The 19694-nt window shown below is 47.0% G+C and overlaps 2 protein-coding genes across 6 annotated transcripts in view; both read right to left on the bottom strand.

The window, feature by feature from the left end:
* Nucleotides 1-173: 173 nt before the first annotated feature.
* On the bottom strand, nucleotides 174-8299 carry VPS33A (VPS33A, CORVET/HOPS core subunit). The gene is made up of 13 exons (XM_026041774.1): nucleotides 8198-8299; nucleotides 8059-8124; nucleotides 7861-7988; nucleotides 7596-7785; nucleotides 6761-6877; nucleotides 5935-6109; nucleotides 5047-5240; nucleotides 3131-3257; nucleotides 2884-2951; nucleotides 2350-2487; nucleotides 1995-2132; nucleotides 1669-1837; nucleotides 174-1117 (listed from the first exon to the last, which is right to left on the bottom strand). The coding sequence occupies exons 1-13, from the start codon at nucleotides 8297-8299 to the stop codon at nucleotides 924-926; spliced, it is 1806 nt and encodes a 601-aa protein (XP_025897559.1). The 3' UTR covers nucleotides 174-923.
* A 516-nt stretch (nucleotides 8300-8815) lies between these two features.
* CLIP1 (CAP-Gly domain containing linker protein 1) overlaps nucleotides 8816-19694 on the bottom strand; it is a 54899-nt gene continuing 44020 nt past the window's right edge. For 2 of the 5 annotated variants that reach the window (XM_026041820.1, XM_026041823.1), the window contains 7 exons: nucleotides 18088-18140; nucleotides 12686-12803; nucleotides 12070-12229; nucleotides 11345-11394; nucleotides 10584-10589; nucleotides 9816-9940; nucleotides 8816-9286 (listed from right to left, as the gene is read on the bottom strand). In XM_026041820.1, the coding sequence (XP_025897605.1) occupies nucleotides 9064-9286; nucleotides 9816-9940; nucleotides 10584-10589; nucleotides 11345-11394; nucleotides 12070-12229; nucleotides 12686-12803; nucleotides 18088-18140 (735 nt within the window). In that variant the 3' untranslated portion in view covers nucleotides 8816-9063. Of the gene's footprint in view, nucleotides 9287-9815; nucleotides 9941-10583; nucleotides 10590-11344; nucleotides 11395-12069; nucleotides 12230-12685; nucleotides 12804-15848; nucleotides 15890-18087; nucleotides 18141-19694 lie in introns of those variants that run through there. The other 3 variants (XM_026041821.1, XM_026041824.1, XM_026041825.1) reach the window with 2 other exon arrangements.

The raw sequence follows: 19694 nt of genomic DNA, 5'->3' as shown, positions 1-19694 counted from the left end.
ATGAAAAATTGGAAGTACTAGGAAAAAAAATACAGGAAAAAAAGTTATGCTTTAAAATTTTCTTTAAAGTGATGTACTGATGCTGGAGGAAAGAAAGCACATTTTTTCATGTCTTTGTTCTTTGCCATTTTTACAAGTAATTGCGAGTCATGTGCATTGCTACAAGCTCTCAAAGTCTAAGTCATAAAGAAGACATCACAAAAATTACTGGCTCAGGTAACACCCATACAGCAGCATTAATAAACCCAGAACAAAGAATGTTTGTAGGTCTAAACACAGTACAGTAGTTCTGCACAGAGCCTAAGCATGGCCCAGAAAGGAAACCACTGTAGCTCCCTGTAAATACAGAATATGGAGGGAACCCAGAGAAAAGGAAATCAGCCCRTTTTAGGGGGCTCGTAGTGGCAGCCTTTCAAAGCACATCTGAGTACAGATCTGACAGCAGCAGATCTCAGTGCACTGACAGAATTACCAGATGGGAGAGACTAGAAATATTAGTATGCAATAAGAAGCAGAAGACATCCTGCCTCCTGCCTTCTTAGGAAGGCAACAAAAAAAAGTAATCACATTACCAGATTAAAACTAGCCTGAAAGGAAGAAAAAAAAATGCTAACTGTCTAATGGAGGGACCAGGCTCCCTCCCCTAGCACTGGGATGAGTATTCAGACCACAGGCAGTGATGTCTCTTTCTCCTATTTTTTATTATTTCATTGAAAGTGCATTTCAGCACTGCTTGTCTGTCAGGAAGTTCCACACAGAGCAGGAACACCAAAGTGCAGAGCGGAATGTGGGTAACTGCATCATAACCTGGCCTCAGGAGAGTCTCTTCCTTCTCTGATGCATAGGCAGCCATGCCAGAAGACCAGAGACCCACACACCTGTATCACACACGGCCTCTTAGTGTTAGTCTCTTGCCACAGACTCTAGAAAGGGGCAGGCTCCAGTTTTTCCATGAGGGATTTGATCCAGCTTGTTCCATTGATCAGTTTTGTGGTGGCAATGACATATTCTGTGCCCCCATCTTCCATTTGAGACAGAAATCTGAGTGCTGCGATCTCTGCGTACGTCACRCCTCCCAGGAAGAACACCAGAGTGACTCGGTTCTCACCGTGCTGACCTGCGTATCCAAACAGATTTACAGCCTTTTAGTTTTATACTAACATTTCATATCCTTTGCCTGTCAAGTCAAACTCAAAATGTCCTAAAATACAGATAGCAGCTGAAGTAGACAAGAAACCTAGTGAGCAGAGCACCAGCTTGGGGCACAGACATGCAGGCTGCATTCCCAGATCTGTAGTTTCTTTCCAGGATGTGTGTCTCTCTGCTCAGGCTTACTACTATGAGACGAATGTTGGCCTTCTTTGTAATGTTACTTATGCAAATCTGAGCATAAAGTTAGCAATTATTTTAGTGCTCTGAAGTTAAACATATAGGGATCTGTTTTACAGATGCATTTTAAACACATGCAGTTCTGTTCCTCAGTAGGCTAAGTCACAGTAAGGCTGGCAGTTTTAAGTCAGACACCTATCTGTCAAGAGCAGGCCAGATGTAATACAGTGGTGGAACAAACATATGAGGTAGATGCCCAGGCTCACCCAGCCCCGATACCGTTTTGCCTCATGCCAGCCTAAAAGAGATTTTATGTCTCTCGTAAACAACAAAACTTACGTTTTTTCTGAAGGCCAGTAGGCAGCTGCTGCCTCTCCTCAAAATGGGGACCAGGCAGCATCTTTAGAACYTCTTCTATGCTCCGCCAGCCTGGGCGAGCCAGGAGCTGCGCCAGGCGCACGCTCAGCGGCGCGTAGCCGCTGTACACGTAGGAGATATCGTTGGGATTCTGTGAGAGAGACATCGAAGGCAAGAAGCAGGTGAGTGCTCCTTCATGCTGCAAAGCAAAATCAAACACAAATACAGCAGTTTTCCTGCTGCACCTAATGCCTTATTGGTAGGTGTGGTATCCCCTGCRTAAACTGGAAGCTCAAATGTATGCTTACCTGTTCATTAACATCATCCATCCATAAGCGCAGGGTTTTCCTGATTGTTGGGTAGTTATTCCTACCACTTGTCTGTGATTTCAAGAGTCCGGCCTTTTCCAAGTTGTTTAATGTCAATATATGCTCATAGCCATAAGTCTGCAACATGAAAGATTTGCCTTTAATATTATGCCCAGGTATTCAACAACAAACATTACACTGTGTTGTACAAAATTCTACTCCCCTCCACTCCATAGTACAAAGCAGCAAAATTCAGTAACACTTAAAAGCATTTTCATGCATTAGGCCAAGACAACAAGCATCATAAAAATGTAACCTTCAGATAAACAAGTAAACTGAAAAGTTATAGCCCAACCTGGAGAATCTCTTTTTTGTAGTAGTCCAGAACCTTCTGTTTTAGACCACTGTTGCACACAGATTGCAAGCAAACAAGACGCAAGATCTTAATTAAGGGATGTTTCTGAGCGATGCAGTCTTCAATGTAATTGTTAACCTATGGAAAAAAATGCATAAACTGTTAGACAATGCTTTGTTAAAGTTCCCAGCAGACCTGGAAAGAAAGATCTACTTTTCCCTAGTTTCACTATGAAAAAAAAAAAAAGAAAAAGAAAAGAAAAACCTGCATGAAAGGGAGTGCAGCTGCTCTCCAGATAGCTTAAGAGCATCTTTTAAATGGTGATACAGCAGTGGCTCCACCTAGCATCTTTCTGAGGTCTGTTGATTCCACAATCAATTGCTTCAAGAACAGTCTTGAACTTCTCAGTGCACCCTCACAGCACACGGCGTCACAGAACACGTCAGAGCAGAAGCCTCTCTTTCCCACAAAATAACTTTTTTGAAAAGGAAAAAAAATAAAGRCAAGAATCACAAGATGTCAATATCTCTTTACCTTGTCTGTGTCTATTCCAGACATAAACTCTTGTTCCACTGTTAAATTATCGAAGAAATCTTCCGATGCTTAAGGGAAAAGAATGCAAATCAATACATTAGCAACTGACAGCTTATTTTCTACATGTAAGGTTTTCAGTAGAGCTGCACCAATGGGAACAACCCCAATCTTTGGAAAGTTGAATGATACTGATCAAGTGGCCATGCATCTAGAGACACTCACATGGCAGTGCTTGGTGAATACTCACTGGTGATGTCCTTGATGAGTTCTGCAATTGAGGTGTGGTTCGCCAGAGAGCTCCTTGCTGCCTGCATGTGTGGCAACTGCGAGACAAACTGCTTAATCTCTCCAACGGTTTTAGCGTGGTGTCTTTCCTAAAGAAATTCATCACTAGGTTAGCTCCCATTCAGTATATTTAGCCACACACCAGCTAGATCATTTCATCATACAAAGGTTCTTTACTGACTGCTTAAACTACAGAAAGGTGAAATATGTGAACAGCAGGATACAATACTGTAATTTGGCAACAACAAATATGGTTAGAGGTGTTTGACTTTTCAGACAAAATAAGTGCTCATTAAAATCACAGCATTACCTCTAACTGCACTTTGAAAATTAGAGGAGCCAGCACAGAGTACAACAGCAGAGAGGGTCTCACCATTACACTGTTTCTTCCATTATACCAGAGTYGCCACTTTTCTCCACCTTTATCCAACCTCATCTGTGACTACCTGTTCCTCAGTTTCCCAACCCGCAAAACTTTACCTTTTTCATGCAAAGATGAATTTCTTTGCTACCTGCCAATAAATGTGGAGCTTTAGAAAAATGCAATGAGAAAAGGGACACATTTCCCCTCAACGCAGCATTCCAAGTGGCTGCAGAATAGCAGGGYTTGCATCTCTCAAGAGGAGCCTGCCATTCGCTGTACCTGGCTGTAACACTGTCCTGGGTTTAGAGCAACCGTTTGATGAAGCACAGAGCAGCTTTCAGGTGTCAGAGCACTTCAGAGGTCTGAAGTATGGGCTTTAGTATGGGCTACTTGGAGCTTGCTGCAACTTGGAATAAAAATAATAATTTGACTTACATGTGAAAGACTGAAATAGGCAAGTGCAGGCAGGAGCGTGATAATGATAAAGCCTGCAATTTAAGTCGTCCTCTGCTATCAAAATGCTGCTGTTTCATTATCACCTATTACCTCTGACAATTTCTTAATTTTCTTAACAACCGGTATGAATAAGCCATCAGTAAAGCCTTCAGTGTTAATATAGCAATAATACCTATTTGCTAGGGGATAAACCTAAGCAAGCATACGCCATTTAAGGGACCACTACCTCATCTTAAATGTGGCAGAAGTGAAAGTGCAAAGGAAAAAAAAACAAAAAAACAAAAAAACAACCACTACAAGTTGTTTTGAGAATCACCACGTCCTCTCAAACCACAGATGTGTCATCTCTGTCTCTTCACAAAGTATCAATATGATGTTTCCAAACAACCCCACAAACGTGCCCCACAGCATTCTCCAGTGTGCCTAAGGTAACATTACAGCATCTGTTTAGAGGACAAGCCTCCYGCAAGACAGTTGGGGCTTTCACATTCTCAGTGTTTCTCATGCCAGCCAAAATATGACTGCGCATTCTGGAGCTCTATTTCTTAAAGCTTTCTCTCTCCACCCTCAGGGAACACAGARGAACAAGCAATAAGTGAGTTTATAGGCAACAACAACAACAAAGAGAAATGGATCAGTATGCTAAAATTAACTCTTGGCCTCTTACAGAAGTAAACAGCATGTAGCTTCTCTGCAGACCAAAGAAGGCAGTTCCCATTTAGGGAACTGTGGGCTCACACAGCAGAAATGTGGTTCAGGTGAATTTTGAGGACAGCAAAAGTCCCAGAACAGAGGCCTGTGGTGAGCAGGGAATCTGCATTACCTTTCCTAAGAGATGTGACCAGCACCTACTAGGAACAGCTGAAGTGGAGCCGATGTCATGACAGGACAGGGGAACAGACGAGAGGGACTTCTGAGGACCGTGTTTGTTTTCTTTGGCTGAGGGATTATTCCATGGCAGCAGCTCAAGCTGCCAACTGCAGCCCCACTGAACACAAACCACGTCTGTACCTGGTGGCAGGATGCCCAGGGGATGCATGGGCAGACACAGGTCTCACCTCAAAGGCTGCTGAGATGATCTTGGCTTTCTTGCTCAGCACCGACCCCACAGCATTGAAGTTCTTGTCACGGATTTCCGCATACAGCTCTTCAGCAGAATTCAGCTGCAGCTTCTTGGGTTCTGTGGGCAGATCTTTGCCACCATCACCCTGCTTCTTTGGAGCAAACTTCTCAGGAGGGAGTTTCACATAAGCTATCAAATGTGGAGAAATAACTTGTGTAAGAACTGGAWTTTCACCATGAGGAGTCAAGAAAAGCAGAGCAGGAAGCTTGTCCCCTGACCTGGAGACAGTTCTGAGCAGCAAAGCCAACATAAATGCCTTAATAACAATAACAACTTTGTGCGTGGGGAAGAAGGACCGTCTGCTGCACTCMCACAGGAACCCACAGCCCCAGACACACCCGTACCAGAAGCAGGTACACAAGTACTGGGATCCAAGCACTCAGCATCCTGCTTCCAAAGAAGCAGTCCTACGTCAGTCATCAGAACACGGGGGGAATGAAAAGCCACCAGTGCCCCTCTGAAGTTCTACCATCCCAAAGGAAGGGGGGGGACCCTGAAACACCAGAGCCCCTGGTGTTTCACAAACTCCTTCAGCCTGAACAATCCACGCTGCACGGTGAAGACATACAGGGAAATTTCTACTCCCACACTATGTGCTCTGTGTCACCATGTCTGCACCCAGCTGACATCCAAAATATTCAGTGACACACACTTAACTCCTGTTCCTAAGCAAAAACAGGAGCACAGCTCATCATGACGAGCTCTAGCTTGGGATTGCTAAATCCCACTACTAATTTCAACCACATTTCACCCAGGAGAGGAAGAAATCCAGGCTGCCCCTGCACACCGGAGACTTCTCCCCTTGGACCCGCAGAGGACTCACTGTTCTGAATTCCATAGATTTCATCAATCAGCCCTTCGTACGTCAGCTGYGTCGCTAAAGGCGTCAGCAGATCGACGTTACGGTCGAGCAACAAGAGGGTGTCAAAGACGGGAAAGATCGAGTTCTGGCTTCCGGGGAACTCGCGCTTCATCCTGATCATCATGTTAGCCACGTGCTGAAAATAAACCACATCATTGGTCTGGTTGCGGTGCAGGCCACAACAGACAGACGGATCTCCTGCAAGAATGGGGATGTGGGCCTGTGTAAGGGAGGCGAATGGCAAGAGGTCCAAAGTGACTGACAGGTGGGGAGCAGCACAAGCAGACACAAGCCAAGGCCTCCTCTGCTGGCTTAGCACAACAGCAACAACTGCGACCATGGCACTGGGTTCCTCTCAAGCCACTCACTAATGACAAAAGGGAGCAGGCAACTGTAGGTTGATCAAGGAGGAGAAAAGAGGATGAGTGGATRTGGAGAAATGAAAAAGATAAGGCACAAGCAGCAGGTTGCACATCTCAGCCCTTCTGATGCCAACAGAGTAACTGTTATACGCCACAGAAACAGAAGTTTCTGTGCACCACAATGGTGGTGTGCAACTAGGAGAAAAATACGTGAAAAGAGGCAAATCTGGCTGACAGCGAGATTTATGGAACAGTAAAGGCTGTTTCAGGCAGAGATGGCAAAGACCTGCTGGACATACTTCTGAAATCCCGGTAGGACAAGAAGGGTGAAGAATTTTGATTCAAAAATCTCTCAGGTGTCAGTGAGATGCACCTTGCCCATGGCATGTCCAAAGAACTACACCAAGCAGCAGCATTTGCCTTACCCGGGCACACTCCCCCTTCCCAAAGATCTGAGGGATGGTTCCATAGAGAGCCTGCAGCGTCATCAGCCCCTTCGCCGCATGGTACAGGCTTGTCTGGTCACTCTCCAAGTAACATTCCTAAGCAACGAGAGGGATTCCCAATGGAATCAATCCGACAGAGATGCCTTCATAGCCGAACATGGACCATGGCAACAGAGCAGAAGAGACATAAGCTAGGGGAAAAAGAAAAAAAACCTATGGCCCTTGGCAAATATGGACCTTATCTGTAGGGACTGTTAGTGAATCAACCATTTAGCCAAACTACAATGGTTTGTGAGCACACACAGTGCTGCCAGCTGGACGGAGGGAGGCAGGGTGCAGAGAGTGCCTCCCCTAGCGATGGGGCCGACACCTCCAGCCAGGACACGTCCCCTTGGCTTCACCCAATAAGCTCCAGCCGAAGAGAGTCTCTCCGATGCTTCTGTCCCCAGGTGAAACGTCCTGAGGAAACGGGGTACACCCCTGGTCGGGGACAGCTGTAAGTGTCAGCAGAGCCTGGCACCAAACAGCAGTSCCGGCACACGACAGCTCTGCAGCGTGCTGAGTGAAGCGACAGCAGCCCTTTGCAACACGTATTTGACGTATTATGAATGTTCAATCTGTGAAAATAACCCCAGACTTTACAGTTAAAGCACAGCGTCTTCCCTCAATGTTTACTCAGGAAATGAGGTGGGAAGCTCTGTCCCACGCAGGACTGAACGGCACCTCTGCCAGGCGCTTCACCGCCACGTGAGTAGCTGGAAACACCCGCCGGGCAGCACGGCCGGGCGCACGGGCTCTTCCCGTTAGCCCTTACCTTGAAGGCGCTCTCGGACTCCATGGAGAGCAGGTCTCCGTCRAAGGGAATGAGGTCGAGGCTGTACTGCTCGCGGTGGATGAAGGAGCCCAGCACGCCCTGCTCCTTGAGCCACTGCTCGCAGAGCAGGCTGCGCCGCGGCACGAACAGGATGTGGAAGTCGCGCTGCGGCGCGCGGCCCCGGTCCTCCCTGCGGGCGAGACGGGCGCGCGCGGCGTGGGAGCCGGCCCCGCGCGGCCGGCCCGCGGCGCCAGCGCCCCGCTACCTCAGCACGTTKTCCGTGATGATGTCCATGAGCTCCAGGCGGGGCCGCACGAAGAAGATGACGTTCTTGACGTCGGCCTGGGGCAGGCGGCCCGGCTTGAGCGTGAACATCTTCTCCACCTCATGCTCCTAGGGGAGGCCGGGCCCGCGTCACGGCGCGCGGGCGGCGGCGCGCGGGCCCCGGGCAGCGCGGCCTCACCTTGAGCAGCGAGTACTGCGCGATGAGGCCGAAGGGGCCCGTCAGGTACTCGTCCCACACGATGGCCTGCGGGGCGGCGCGCCGTGAGGGCCAGCGGCGGCGCGGGAGGCGCCCCGCGCCCGGCCCCGGCCCCGCTCACCTTGGAGCCCGCGCACTTGTCGAGGAACTCGCGCAGCTCCCTGCGCCCGGCCTCGCGCAGCGCCGTCAGGTTCACCCGCCCCGAGCTCAGGTGCGCAGCCATGGCCGCCCCGCTCCCGGCCCGGCCCGGCCCAGCCCGCGTCACCGCCACCGCCACGGCCACGGCCACAGCGCCCCCGCGCGGCGCGGAGGGCCCGCGTCACCCCCGGCACCAACCACAGCCTCACCTCGGCCTTGGTTTTTTTTTTCCAAAATATAATTTTAATAGATATCCGTCTGTACACGCACACACGCACGCCTCTGCACGGGGGGCCGCGCCGGCCACGCGCACGCAGCGGGCACGGAGCCGAGGGGGAAAGATGGAGCATTTCCCAAACACTTCCAGTGTCAAAAGGAAAAAAAAAAAAAAAAAAGCATAAAAATCTACATGTACAAATGCAGCCTTAATGGTTTAGTGCAAATATGAAAATTAACAGCATAACTCTTAAGGTACTTAAATAAGCTTTAACATAACTGCACTCTTCTCCTATACATGTTTTCCCATCAATAGATGCAAGGGGAGGGGGGACACATCGTGTTAGAGATTGTACAAACCCAGGAGCTGGGAAGAAACAGCATAAAATCATTTGTTAAATCAGTTATTTATATTTCACTTAAGTTTAATAAAGGGGAATAAAGTATTTATTAGTGGAAGAGCAAAATATTTATCAATTTTTTGATTCTGGAGTCAATAGGTGAGGAGAACGGGAGCRAGAGGGGCCAAGAAAGGCTGCCCCTGTTCATGACCTCCGCGCCCACGAACGCCGGTGGCACCAAAGCATCCGGGGGCCGCGATCAAGGAGTTCGTTCTCCCGGCCTCGAGCCGCGTCAGAAGGTCTCGTCGTCGTTGCAGTTGGTCGTCCAGTGCCCGAAGACTTCACAGATGTCGCAGTAGGGGCGCTCCTCCTTCCTGCTGCCGTGGTGGATCGAGTGGGGAGGGTCGTCGGACAYCTGCGCCTGCGTCGGACAGTCCTCGGTGTCGTGAAGATCAAAGCAGTCGCAGATATCGCAGAAGAGGCGAGGTTTCTTCTTGGACTGGCTTTCTTCCTCGCTGCAGGGCCAGGAGCAGCACAAGTCAGGCTGGAAACTTCTCCCGAAGGGAGAAAGCCCCTACGCCCCCTCGTCACGTCATTAGTGAAAGCAAGAAAACCCCACCGTGGTCAACGCAGCCACCAAGAAACTACAAATAGGCCTGTGAAAAACCTTCTGGCCCCTCCCTGCAGGACCCCAGATCCCTCTGGGCTGCAACAGTTAGTGAACAAAGTGGCCCTTTTTCTGTAAATATATCCACAACGCTAAATATTATTAAAACCAAAAGTAAACAAGTGTTTGTTATAGAAGAGATCTAAAGCTAGGATAGTCAACTCTGCTCGAGCTGTTTTTCACACCAGCGTTCTGCACAGAACCAAGAGGCTTTTCACCACCAGGTTCCCAGCAGTAACAAACCTGGCAGAAGGCTGAATCCAATCACCCTAAATTCACAGGAAAGGTACACTTGTCCTTCACAACTGCAGCTGGCAGAACTGGCTGCTAGAAACAGCTTCTGAAGCACAAAACAAGTATTGCTGTAAGACTGATACCTGTCATAATTAATCAGCTCTTCCTCGTTGCCATTGAGGGCTGCCTCACACATAGTTTGCACCTTCAGCTTCAGCTCTTCGTTCTTCCTCTGCAGATCTACTATCACCGAATTGAGGAAGTCAATCTACAACACCCAAGAACAAGGACAGTGAGCAGGTTTGGGACTGCGCTTCCAGAGAACAGCAGCAGACACGTACAGCTCTACAGCAATTCTGCCCTCCGACCAGTGAATGACAGAGAGGATGGGGGGAGACGGAGAGAATGGGGGCCAGGGACAGGGAAAAGTTTCCCAGAGAATCTTTGAGACCCTCTATACAATTTCTGTCCAGGGAATTGCCCATTTCCACGCAATGGCCCATGGGCCTGACAGGCGTCTGTGGGGCTCCATCCACCACCAATGGATTTTTTTTTTTAATTTCTTTTTTTTTCTGTTTTTTTTTTTTTTTTTTTTTTAAAGATGTAATGCATTATATATAGGAGCAAGCTGCAATATGCAGAAGAGCATCTGCACGCCTTTGAAGCTGCGGTCCTGGCGGCTACGCCAGGGGTGATGGGTCCCCTGGAGCTCCCCTGGAGGGCAGGGAGTCGCTGCAGCACCCGCGTTCTCTCCAAACACGTCTCCCAAAGCAGGTTGGAGCCAGGGCAGCCAGCGACCAGCAGGGCAGCTCTGCACAAGTCTGGCACAGGCTGTCCCGAGGCTCAGAGCGGCCAAGGAAAGCAAGGCGAAGAGAAAAATAAAATAAAAGAAGCTGAGAAGCAGAACAAACCATGTGCTGATTGGAAGGAAGCRTTGCCAGCAGCGGATGGATGCAGGGGATGCAGGGAAGAGGGGGAAAATAAAAAAGGAAGAAAATAAGAAGGTGGTTAGTAGTTACCACTGCTGCTGATCTCTGTGCACACTACGTCACTAAGGAGGACGTTTTCACCCAAGTAACTGACACCAATGATCTAACAAGAACTTTTACAGTAACATAACCTTGTTCCCTAGGCACTGGCTGCCACAGCCAGCCTGTTGCTCAGCAGCACTTCATGTTCCKCATGAAATTCCTACTCTTTCTTAAATATTTCTCCACATTCAAAGCAAGTTCCTCAYCCCACTGCTGCCAGCTCTGGGTAGGACACATGGTTAAAGACCGGCAAAGACAAACGCTTCCCACCGCAGCAGCTCGGAGCCGRAGCAGTCCTCGGGAAGCCCTTCCCGGCACGTCCTGATGCTCCCTCGTTCCTGCGAAGCCTTCACATGGAAGGACTCCAACGGGCGCCCAACGGCGCTGGGGCTCCAAACCCACCCCCCAGGGGCTCCCGTGTGCCCCTACAGCTCAGCCATGCCCCCAGCACAGCTCGTCACCCAGGCCTTAACGTTTCTGACATGGATATTTCCCCTCAGAAACAGAAGGGGACARCTTGTTATAATTCTGATTATAAAATGTGGTAGGAATACATTTCTTTTATTTTTTAGAAAACAGCATTTCCCTTTGCTTGCTAAGGCACTTGTTGTTTTAATACGTTGATATGTCAGACCAAATACCTGACTCTCCTTTGCACTTTCATCTTGAAGTTGATTAGTGGCAGTGTCACCTAAAAAAATAAAATATAAAAAAAAAAGATATAAATAGTCAGTAACCTAAATTCTGAAGCTTACAATGCCTTAGTCAGACACAGAAATAGTGTGAGCTATTTGGGATTGTTTTATTTTGACCACTGCATTACAGAAGCTTATTCAATACTGCACTTTATTTATTTAAAAACAGAAATATATCTATTTCTGTACTGCACAAATCCACAAGGAAACTCTCCTCTGTGTCACAAAGATGAGACTGTAGAGGTGCAGAGCTCACGYGCAGGGAAAGCCAGCTCGGTGCAAGGACAGAACTGGTGTCAAACGCTGGGATTCCCACTCCCGTGGCCAGGTAGGTGATTCTGTGGCGGTGCCTGCAAGTTACTTTGCTACTAGGAGAGCAAACAAAACTGGCCTGAGGAGGCAGGGAAAACMTTCTGGGCGGGTTTATGGACGTTTCCTTTCAGTTCCAATTGCCCCGCCAATAGGTCAAACGAGGTGAACTGGGATGTCTGCAGCCTTTATGTTTTACAGTTACTCAGATTCCCTTCATCCTCATCTTGCATGGGATCCACAATGCGAAAGCTGCATTAGTGAAGCTTCCGTTTAACTATTTGGGTAACACCAAAGGTGTGAAAACACCAGAAGACTAAAGCCGAAAGCAGGGAGGGTCGACGGCGCCCGCGCTCTCTTACCTGCGGAGCTCGTTACAGTTAAAGGCTGTTTCTTGTTTTCCTTGAGTTTTTGCTCCAAGTTCTTCACCTTTTCCTCAAGCTTCAACTTATCCGACTCCAGTGACTTCACCACTGACTGCAAGGTTTTTGCAGAGGCATTTTCTCCACGGAGCACTGTGATCTGCAGGATTTATTTGTGAATATTTAGGCCTGTCCAGAGCGAAGTCAAAACCYCCGGGGAACGTTCTTAGCAGTAAGGGCCAAATAGTCACTGTAAACCTGAGCTGGACACAGGTATCTTTAGGTCTATCTCAAAGGTTTAACTACACTCAAATAAAAAAGAGGATTAAGCAACAATTTGGTAGCACTCACACCAAGCCAGACACTTACAGCCCTTCTTTTAACCCCAGATTTAAAAGTATTTTGCTATTCAAAGAACAGACTTCTGCAAACACCAAGAAAAGCTACTGAGATGCAACTTCTCTTTACAAAGAAGAAAAAAAGAAGCAAAATCTAAGCCAACACTTACATAAAGGTTGGCATAGCTTTAGGTGGCAAGTTTAGAATCATCCTAAAACYATAGGCTTACAAAAGCAGAACATCCAGCAGCCTGAACCCCGCATTTTCCAGACCGTACCTCATTTCTGAGTTTTTCCAGTTCTTCATCCTTCTGTGTGATCAAGGCACTGGTAACACTGATGGATTTTTGTAAAGATGCTCTCTCTTCATCAATTTCTTTTTGTAATGTTGACTCTCTAAAAGAAAACCAGATACAATCAGAAGTCACGTAAACAAAAGTTTGTCRTTGTTGCCTAAAGAAGTTTAATTTTAAATTTCAGATATTAATCTACTGTAAAATGTGGTTCTTTAAAGCAAAATTAAATTCTTAATAATAATTTCATGTTTTACAACTGTGGAAACAAAGCAAAAAGTTTACCTACGTAGTACATGCCAGAATCTGCATATCATCGTATCCATTTGAATTTAAACAAACAAGTTAAAAGACTGGGGAGATATAGGATAAACAAACATTTCTCACAGAATGTTCCACAAAAGCTAACTTCAGAGTTTTGTTACTTCTTGAAAATTAATAACAAGCAACAAAACATACATGCAAAGCTCATTGTACAAGTTGTCATGCAAAGCATTGATGACGCTGGAAATATCAGCTGGTCCTCACTAATTTCAGTGACATCGTGATTGCCGGAGCTGTTACTTGGAGAACTTCTGGGCCTTCAACAGCTGCCGTTTCAGCAGAAAACTATTTGGGATTTGTTTTATTTAAAAAGAAAAAAGCAGCTTTAAAAAGAAATCCTCCAAACCACACACAAACTCCTCCTTCCTGGGTACAAATGATTCTTTCTATTTTCCCAACTYTTTCCGCTGATCCCATAAGGGCCATGAGCTCTGCCTGGATTTCAGCTCCTGGTTTCCAGGAGAGCCCTGGACAGCGGCTGCACTCGGGGGTTAAGGGGCGACGTGAAACCCTGTCCCAGGGGCTGCGACGGCCCCAGCCCCAGCAGTAACGTGGGGATGGGGCTGGACGGGGCCGCTCCTGCCACCCGGACACCGYTTGGCTTCAGTCTCCTCACACTAGCGCTGGAGTCTTCCCCACAGGGCACAGGGGACACGCGGGGCCCCCTGGCACCAGGGCTGCTGCTACACAAGGTCCTTACAAACCAGAAGGTTTCTGGCTTTGAATTTTTCCTTTTTGGTGTTTTTTTTCCCCCTCTCTTTTATCACTACTGTAAATTCTGCTTACTTATCTAGACAGTAACTAAGCTTCTGCAAATGAAGCCTGTTCTTTAGGCAACTTCATGCATCTCTGTTCAGAAAACCGGGCTCGCTGCCCCAGCTTGGCTGCTTTTCCCCCTTCCCAGCCCCGAGGGGCTGCTGCTGAACTGGCCGAGCGGGACGTAGGGCCAGGACAACGCGGAGCGGGAAGCGSCCGCGCGTCAGGCGAGCGCACAGGGATTCCACCCAGGCACCTAAACAAAACTACAACCCCAAGGACCGTCCAAGAGATTAAGACCGTGTCCTTGTGCGAGAGCTGGGCAGGGAGAGCTGAGCGGCCCAAACAGCCAAGTTTTCACAAGGTTGGTATCTAGAGTTAGTGAGAGCCACGATACCCAGACCATGAAACACAGCAACCTCAGCGACTCGAGATAAACCAGGAACTCGGCAATGAGAGCACAGCTAGCGTAATTCTTTCATTGTGAACGTTGTACTCAGCAATGGAAGCAGCAAGTGGAGAATCTGGGGTTTAGAAACGCCGGTGCGGCCCCCACACAGGAATCCAAACGGGGGGTTTGCTTTTGGTATGTTTGTACAATGAGAGAATTAATATAAACAGAAACACAACAAACTGCGGACCGCACAATCTTGCCTTCAAATACAACCTTATAGTCCTGTTAACAAAAAGGGCAACAACATTTAGTCAACCTCCTCATTATTCCTTGCCAATCCCGATTCCACAGAGCACTAACACACGAGAGCAGCCTCCSTTTCCTGACCCGTATGTTCGAAACGAAACTGGGTCGCAAGCTGAGAGCAGCRCAGGAGACAACACGCGTGGGCAGGAAAGGTCTGTGCAGGGCCGGGGTGCCGGGGGAGGCGGCCGCCGCGCGGGCCCTGAACACCAAAGCCCATCCTGCAGCCGCTGCTCCAAGGTCCCCAGGCTGGGCAGGAGGGCAGGCAGGGCCCGGCGACCGCCTCGTGCTCACCAGGTTGTTATTCTGCCCCTGCTTCCACCTTCTGGTCAGATCATCGTCTTCGAGATCAAGACTAGGCTTTTTTATTATTATTATTATTATTATTATTTTCTTGCACAGAAGTGGTTAGTTTGCTATTTATTGGCTTTGGCAAAAAAGAGGCACAAGCATCTAGGGGGTTCAAAAGGGCAAAATAGTTTGAGCACGTACACGTATATATTTACAAATGCTGTGGGAGGCTAGAATACAGTAACACAAGGRGGGAGAAACGAGAGAGAGGAGAGAAAACAGAAGGCGAGGGGGAAGGTCCATCCTGTTCTCCTCCAGGGTTCTCTGTGGGAACAGGAGCTCCAAGTCCCTGCATTTCGGGGAGCCCCGGAGCGGAGCCCCGGGTTGAGCAGCCCTGTGGCGAAGCCGCCCCCCGCGCCGGGCCGGGCTCCCTGGGCGCAACCGGCACCGCAGGCCCCAAGGCGCGGAACTAAGTGCTGATTAGTTGCAGAAAAAAGAAACCTCCTGGAAAGCAGCTGAGTTATCGGAAGGAAAAAAGAAAGAAAATTGGAAACGTGAACGTAAACCCTCCAACTCACGCCTAAAACACGTGCCCACCTGAAGGGATTCAAAACAAGCAACAAAAAAACCCCMAAACACCCTATTTTATCACTTCACATTCAATTTCAAAATTCTACTTTTATGAGGAGGTTAAACTTATTTTGAAAAGTGCAGGTAAGTCATAGAAAAGAGTTATTATTTTTAACCCTTTAAAAAAAATCACCCAGATTCTTCCCTTACCACAAAAATAAGAAATTCTAAGAATGAAGCAAATACCTTAAAGTGTTACTGGGCAAGCTTTAAAAATGCAAGATAACAAGAACCACATGTTAGAAACATGGAATAGAAATGCAAAATACCATAAGGAAGAAGTGAACTTGCACCGAGAGGCTTTCTTGACTTAGTAAAAAAATATAGATTATATTTTTTTATATATATATATATAATAATATATACTGCTGAATATTTTACAAAACAAAAGCAAGACACCGAGGGACAAAGGCAGCCAAATATGTACAACAACTTTACTTAAAGAAAAAAAAAATAATTATTTATTGTAACGTGGATAGACTTTCTTGAGTCTTACCATTAAAGACACACAGATATAGCAAAGGAAGCAAGGGCAGGAAAGGGAAGAGAGAGGAATGAAATGAGTATCGATAAGTAGCGCAAGCTCAAAGACAGTCAGACAGTTAGCAACCCACAATGAATCCAATGAGCTGAAGTAACACAGAATCCCCTTAGATTCGTATASATTAAACACTCCTCATTCCTAGCTGGACTATTTCTTAGAGAAAGTCTGCAAAAATAAAAGAGGACATTTTTTGTATGGACGGAAATGGAAAAACTGCTGCTAGAGATTTGACCTAACTGAGAAAAAAAGATGTTTATTGCCTTAAAAGTCTGAGATACTGAAGTAAAGAAGGCACAACTCATCCTCAGCTGCTGGGACAGCCTGGAATACCCACTTTATTCATTTATTTAGCTCTTTACTCCTGAAAATCTTTTCATTTGCAGCAGTCACACGTAACATGCATATTTTGACACCTAGTGGCCTGTGGTCTGTGTCAGTGAAGGCAACTGCTCCTGCTCCCTGTCCTACCCTCCCTATTGGAGTTTATCCAACACTGTTGGGACACGTGGCGTGAACCCAGCGCAGCAAACGTGGGCATCTCAGTGTAAGCGCCTGGAGATGAGCCAGGGCCTCTGGCAGCCCAGAACGGGACACGCACATTGGTTTAACACGGTCACCTAGGGGTGTCCCAGGCAGCTCACACGGGGCAGAGACACACACAGAATTAACAAGGAGGAATGCTCAGTGCAGATATCAAAATCCARCTCAGGAGCAGGGAAACCAGAGCCACGAACTTCGCTTTTTATAGCTTACTGCAGAGCTTGAATTTAAAGTATATAGCAGGAAATAAACTGCTAGCAACTAACGAGGCAGGCCTGAGCCCCCATTCCCTCAATCCTTTCCTTATGGTAAAAGGAACTGCCAGGAGTTATGCTACTTAAAATAACATGTTTAAAAATATTCTAAATGGCTGAGAGAGTTAAATAATGGCTATAAACAGCTGCAAAGCTGTCAGCAGCACTAAATCAACCTCCTTTTCCCTCTTTTCCTCCATTTCAGCTATTCTGGAGATAAACCTTGGTGTAAACTTATTTTCTGTGCATGTCAAAAGGTCTATGATAATTTACATGAGCTTTTCATCTATCTTCTTCACCTTTTCTTAGAGAAGAAAAATGACACACTTGGCCTTGCAGCTAAACTGAGTGATCCAGTTCAAAAGGTTGGTTAAAATGATCAGACTTTCATACGATTTTGCTTCTCCTTATGACAGCTGATCAAACTTATGTTCTCCGAGGAAGCTTCAGCTTTTGTAACACCCCATGTGCAYGCTGGCCTTCGCGAGTGTGATATTTGGTAATGTGACCCACTTACAAACATCAAATTCTTAGGGAATAAAGAATAGCCAAAGATGTGCAAGGGGCCATACACTGTTCTCTGCCCTATCGTTAGTGATACAGGAGATTATAAACAGGGATCTGTTTCTTCTGTTTCCTTGTTTCTTAAAAAACTTGGTGTCATGGAACGTTGGATCTTTTTCTTAATAATCTATATGAATTCTTTCATTTTTTCCTAAGTGTTTAGCCAATTAGCTTTCCCTACGTACAGCAGAAGGCAGCACATTTTGTAACTGGGACTATTTTTCTCAGTGGAGTTTACAAAGGGATGCCCCAGTGACCCAGGACAAATCTCCTGGTGTTCAAAAACAGTGCTGAATGAACTACAATAACGACTGCCACATGAGTATCTCAAATCTATAAAAACAATACATTCAAAGCTGAATAACGGTGGCAGAGAATTTCCCTCCTTTTTTGAAAACAAGCCTCAGCACCACTAAAAACTTCCRTTATTGTGTGAGAACCTGGCTGGGCAGGGTCTGCACGGCTCTCAGGTGGATGGGCGATCCAATACTCCAGAGCAGACCAAACCCAAACGCTAGGCTGGTTACTGAAAATGAACTAGGCTAAAGCAAGAAGTGCACAACTAAATAAGAGCAAAGGGTAAATTCTACTTCTTATATTAATACAGATGCATTTCCATCTCACTTTTAGTAAAGTAAGTGTAGAGAATACCCTCTATAAGTCAATCTGTGCCACAACCTCAAGACGTTTAGATATAAAAGCACTGCTCTTTTTTAGTACCATTTTCATATTAACTTTTCTCATRTTTTCTGTCGGACTGTGTAGTTAAAGGCACAGCAGAACTTACCTCTTTTTCATCTCTAATAACTGGTTATTGAGTACTGATCTTTCCTCTTCCAGCTAAAACACAAACACGAAAAGAGAGCACAGAGTGAATACGTTAAGAATTGTTTGCTAAGTTTAACACATTACAGCAGCATTATCAAAAGGCAAACTTGGATGTTACGGAGCCTAAAATCCCTCTGCAGATTTTCTCCTGAAACCGCACAATCACAAATTGTCCATTGACCAGCAATACTGGTTGGAGTAAAACCTCCAACTGAAAATATTGTTTCAAACCTATAGGCCCCGATGAAAAAGAAAACAAAAAGGCACGGGAAAGTGGGAAATGTGTCACTCGCAAATCCCAGCACACGTTCTGCGTTATCCTGACGCGCACCACGCAGCGATGGGCGCATCCACCAGGCAGCCTCCCCTCGCTGACAGCTGCCATCGCTGTCCCCTCTCCCCGCTCAGCCTCACGTTCCAGTCCCTTGAGTGTCACTATTTCCCRACGATTGCTTTCCCCCGGACCAGCTCTCCTCCATCAGCACCTGCATTTCGCTCCAGCCACGCAGTGCATCTTTATCCCGGCACTAGCAAGGCACAGCCCACACAGCAACCTGCTCCATCCCACCCTGAGACAGCTTAAGGTTTTGCTGTTCACGCTCCTGATTGCAGCCTGCAGTTGCAAAACCCTCTCAGAGCCGCTCTAGCTGCTGTGCTCCCCATGGCCACGGCCACCACGCTCCAAGACCCCCTCCCACCCAGCACAAAACCCCTCTCTTTCACATCAGCCTCTTTCAGGAAAACACGGCGAGCAGAGAAGCTTCTTCTGAGCTTGTTTCTCTCAGAAAGGCTTCAGCATCTGTAGAATGCTCCAAGATTGGGATCATGAGCCTTGTGTTTCATCCCTAGTCTCCCAGCTGTGGGATGAGCCAGCTGAGCAATTCTGGTCAAGCTGGGAATGGATTTAAGAAAGAAAAGTAAAAGGAGAACAAGATGTTAAGGGAGTTGTGCAGCTTCCAAACCACTGCTGCAGCTGGGTCCGGTCACAGCTCAAGCCTGGGCAGAGCTAGGAGAGGCTCCCCCGTCTCATCCACGTGTCCCCAGCAACCTGCTCACTCTTCTCTACACTTTTTCCCCTGAAATTGAAASACAGGGGCAGGTCTGGGGCTCCCCAAATACTGCGGCAGAGAGTTAGAAGCCAGAAGAGTTCCCCAAGCTGAATATGTATCTCACTGCAAGACCAACTAATTACAAACAGCTAATTATTTAAAAATCAATATAGATTAAACCTTCCTCAGCATCTTTACTATGCGACACTTTAACCTTTAGATGTCAGGATAAATCATTCATGAAACAGTATTCATTAATTTTGCAAAGTGTGTCACATGCAGCCACAGATTCACTAACCCAATTGACTAACACACTTGCTAGAATTTATATAGTTACCATAGTAACTGCTCAAAATACTTAAAACATATGCTGGCTACCTTGCTTACCGCTCTTCCACAGGCACATGCACCCGAAACTCGCACAGACTGGGATATTGCCACATCCTTGTGCTGTCTTTCCTGCTGCCGATGTTTTCCAGTATCCACTGCATAAAATACAGCTCCACAAGCACCTCCG

The sequence above is a fragment of the Nothoprocta perdicaria genome, unplaced genomic scaffold (assembly GCF_003342845.1).
Source record: "Nothoprocta perdicaria isolate Ctin4 unplaced genomic scaffold, notPer1 scaffold_294, whole genome shotgun sequence".
Taxonomy (NCBI): domain Eukaryota; kingdom Metazoa; phylum Chordata; class Aves; order Tinamiformes; family Tinamidae; genus Nothoprocta; species Nothoprocta perdicaria.
The sequence above is the reverse complement of the archived record's forward strand: the minus strand, read 5'-3'. Positions and strand labels throughout refer to the sequence as shown.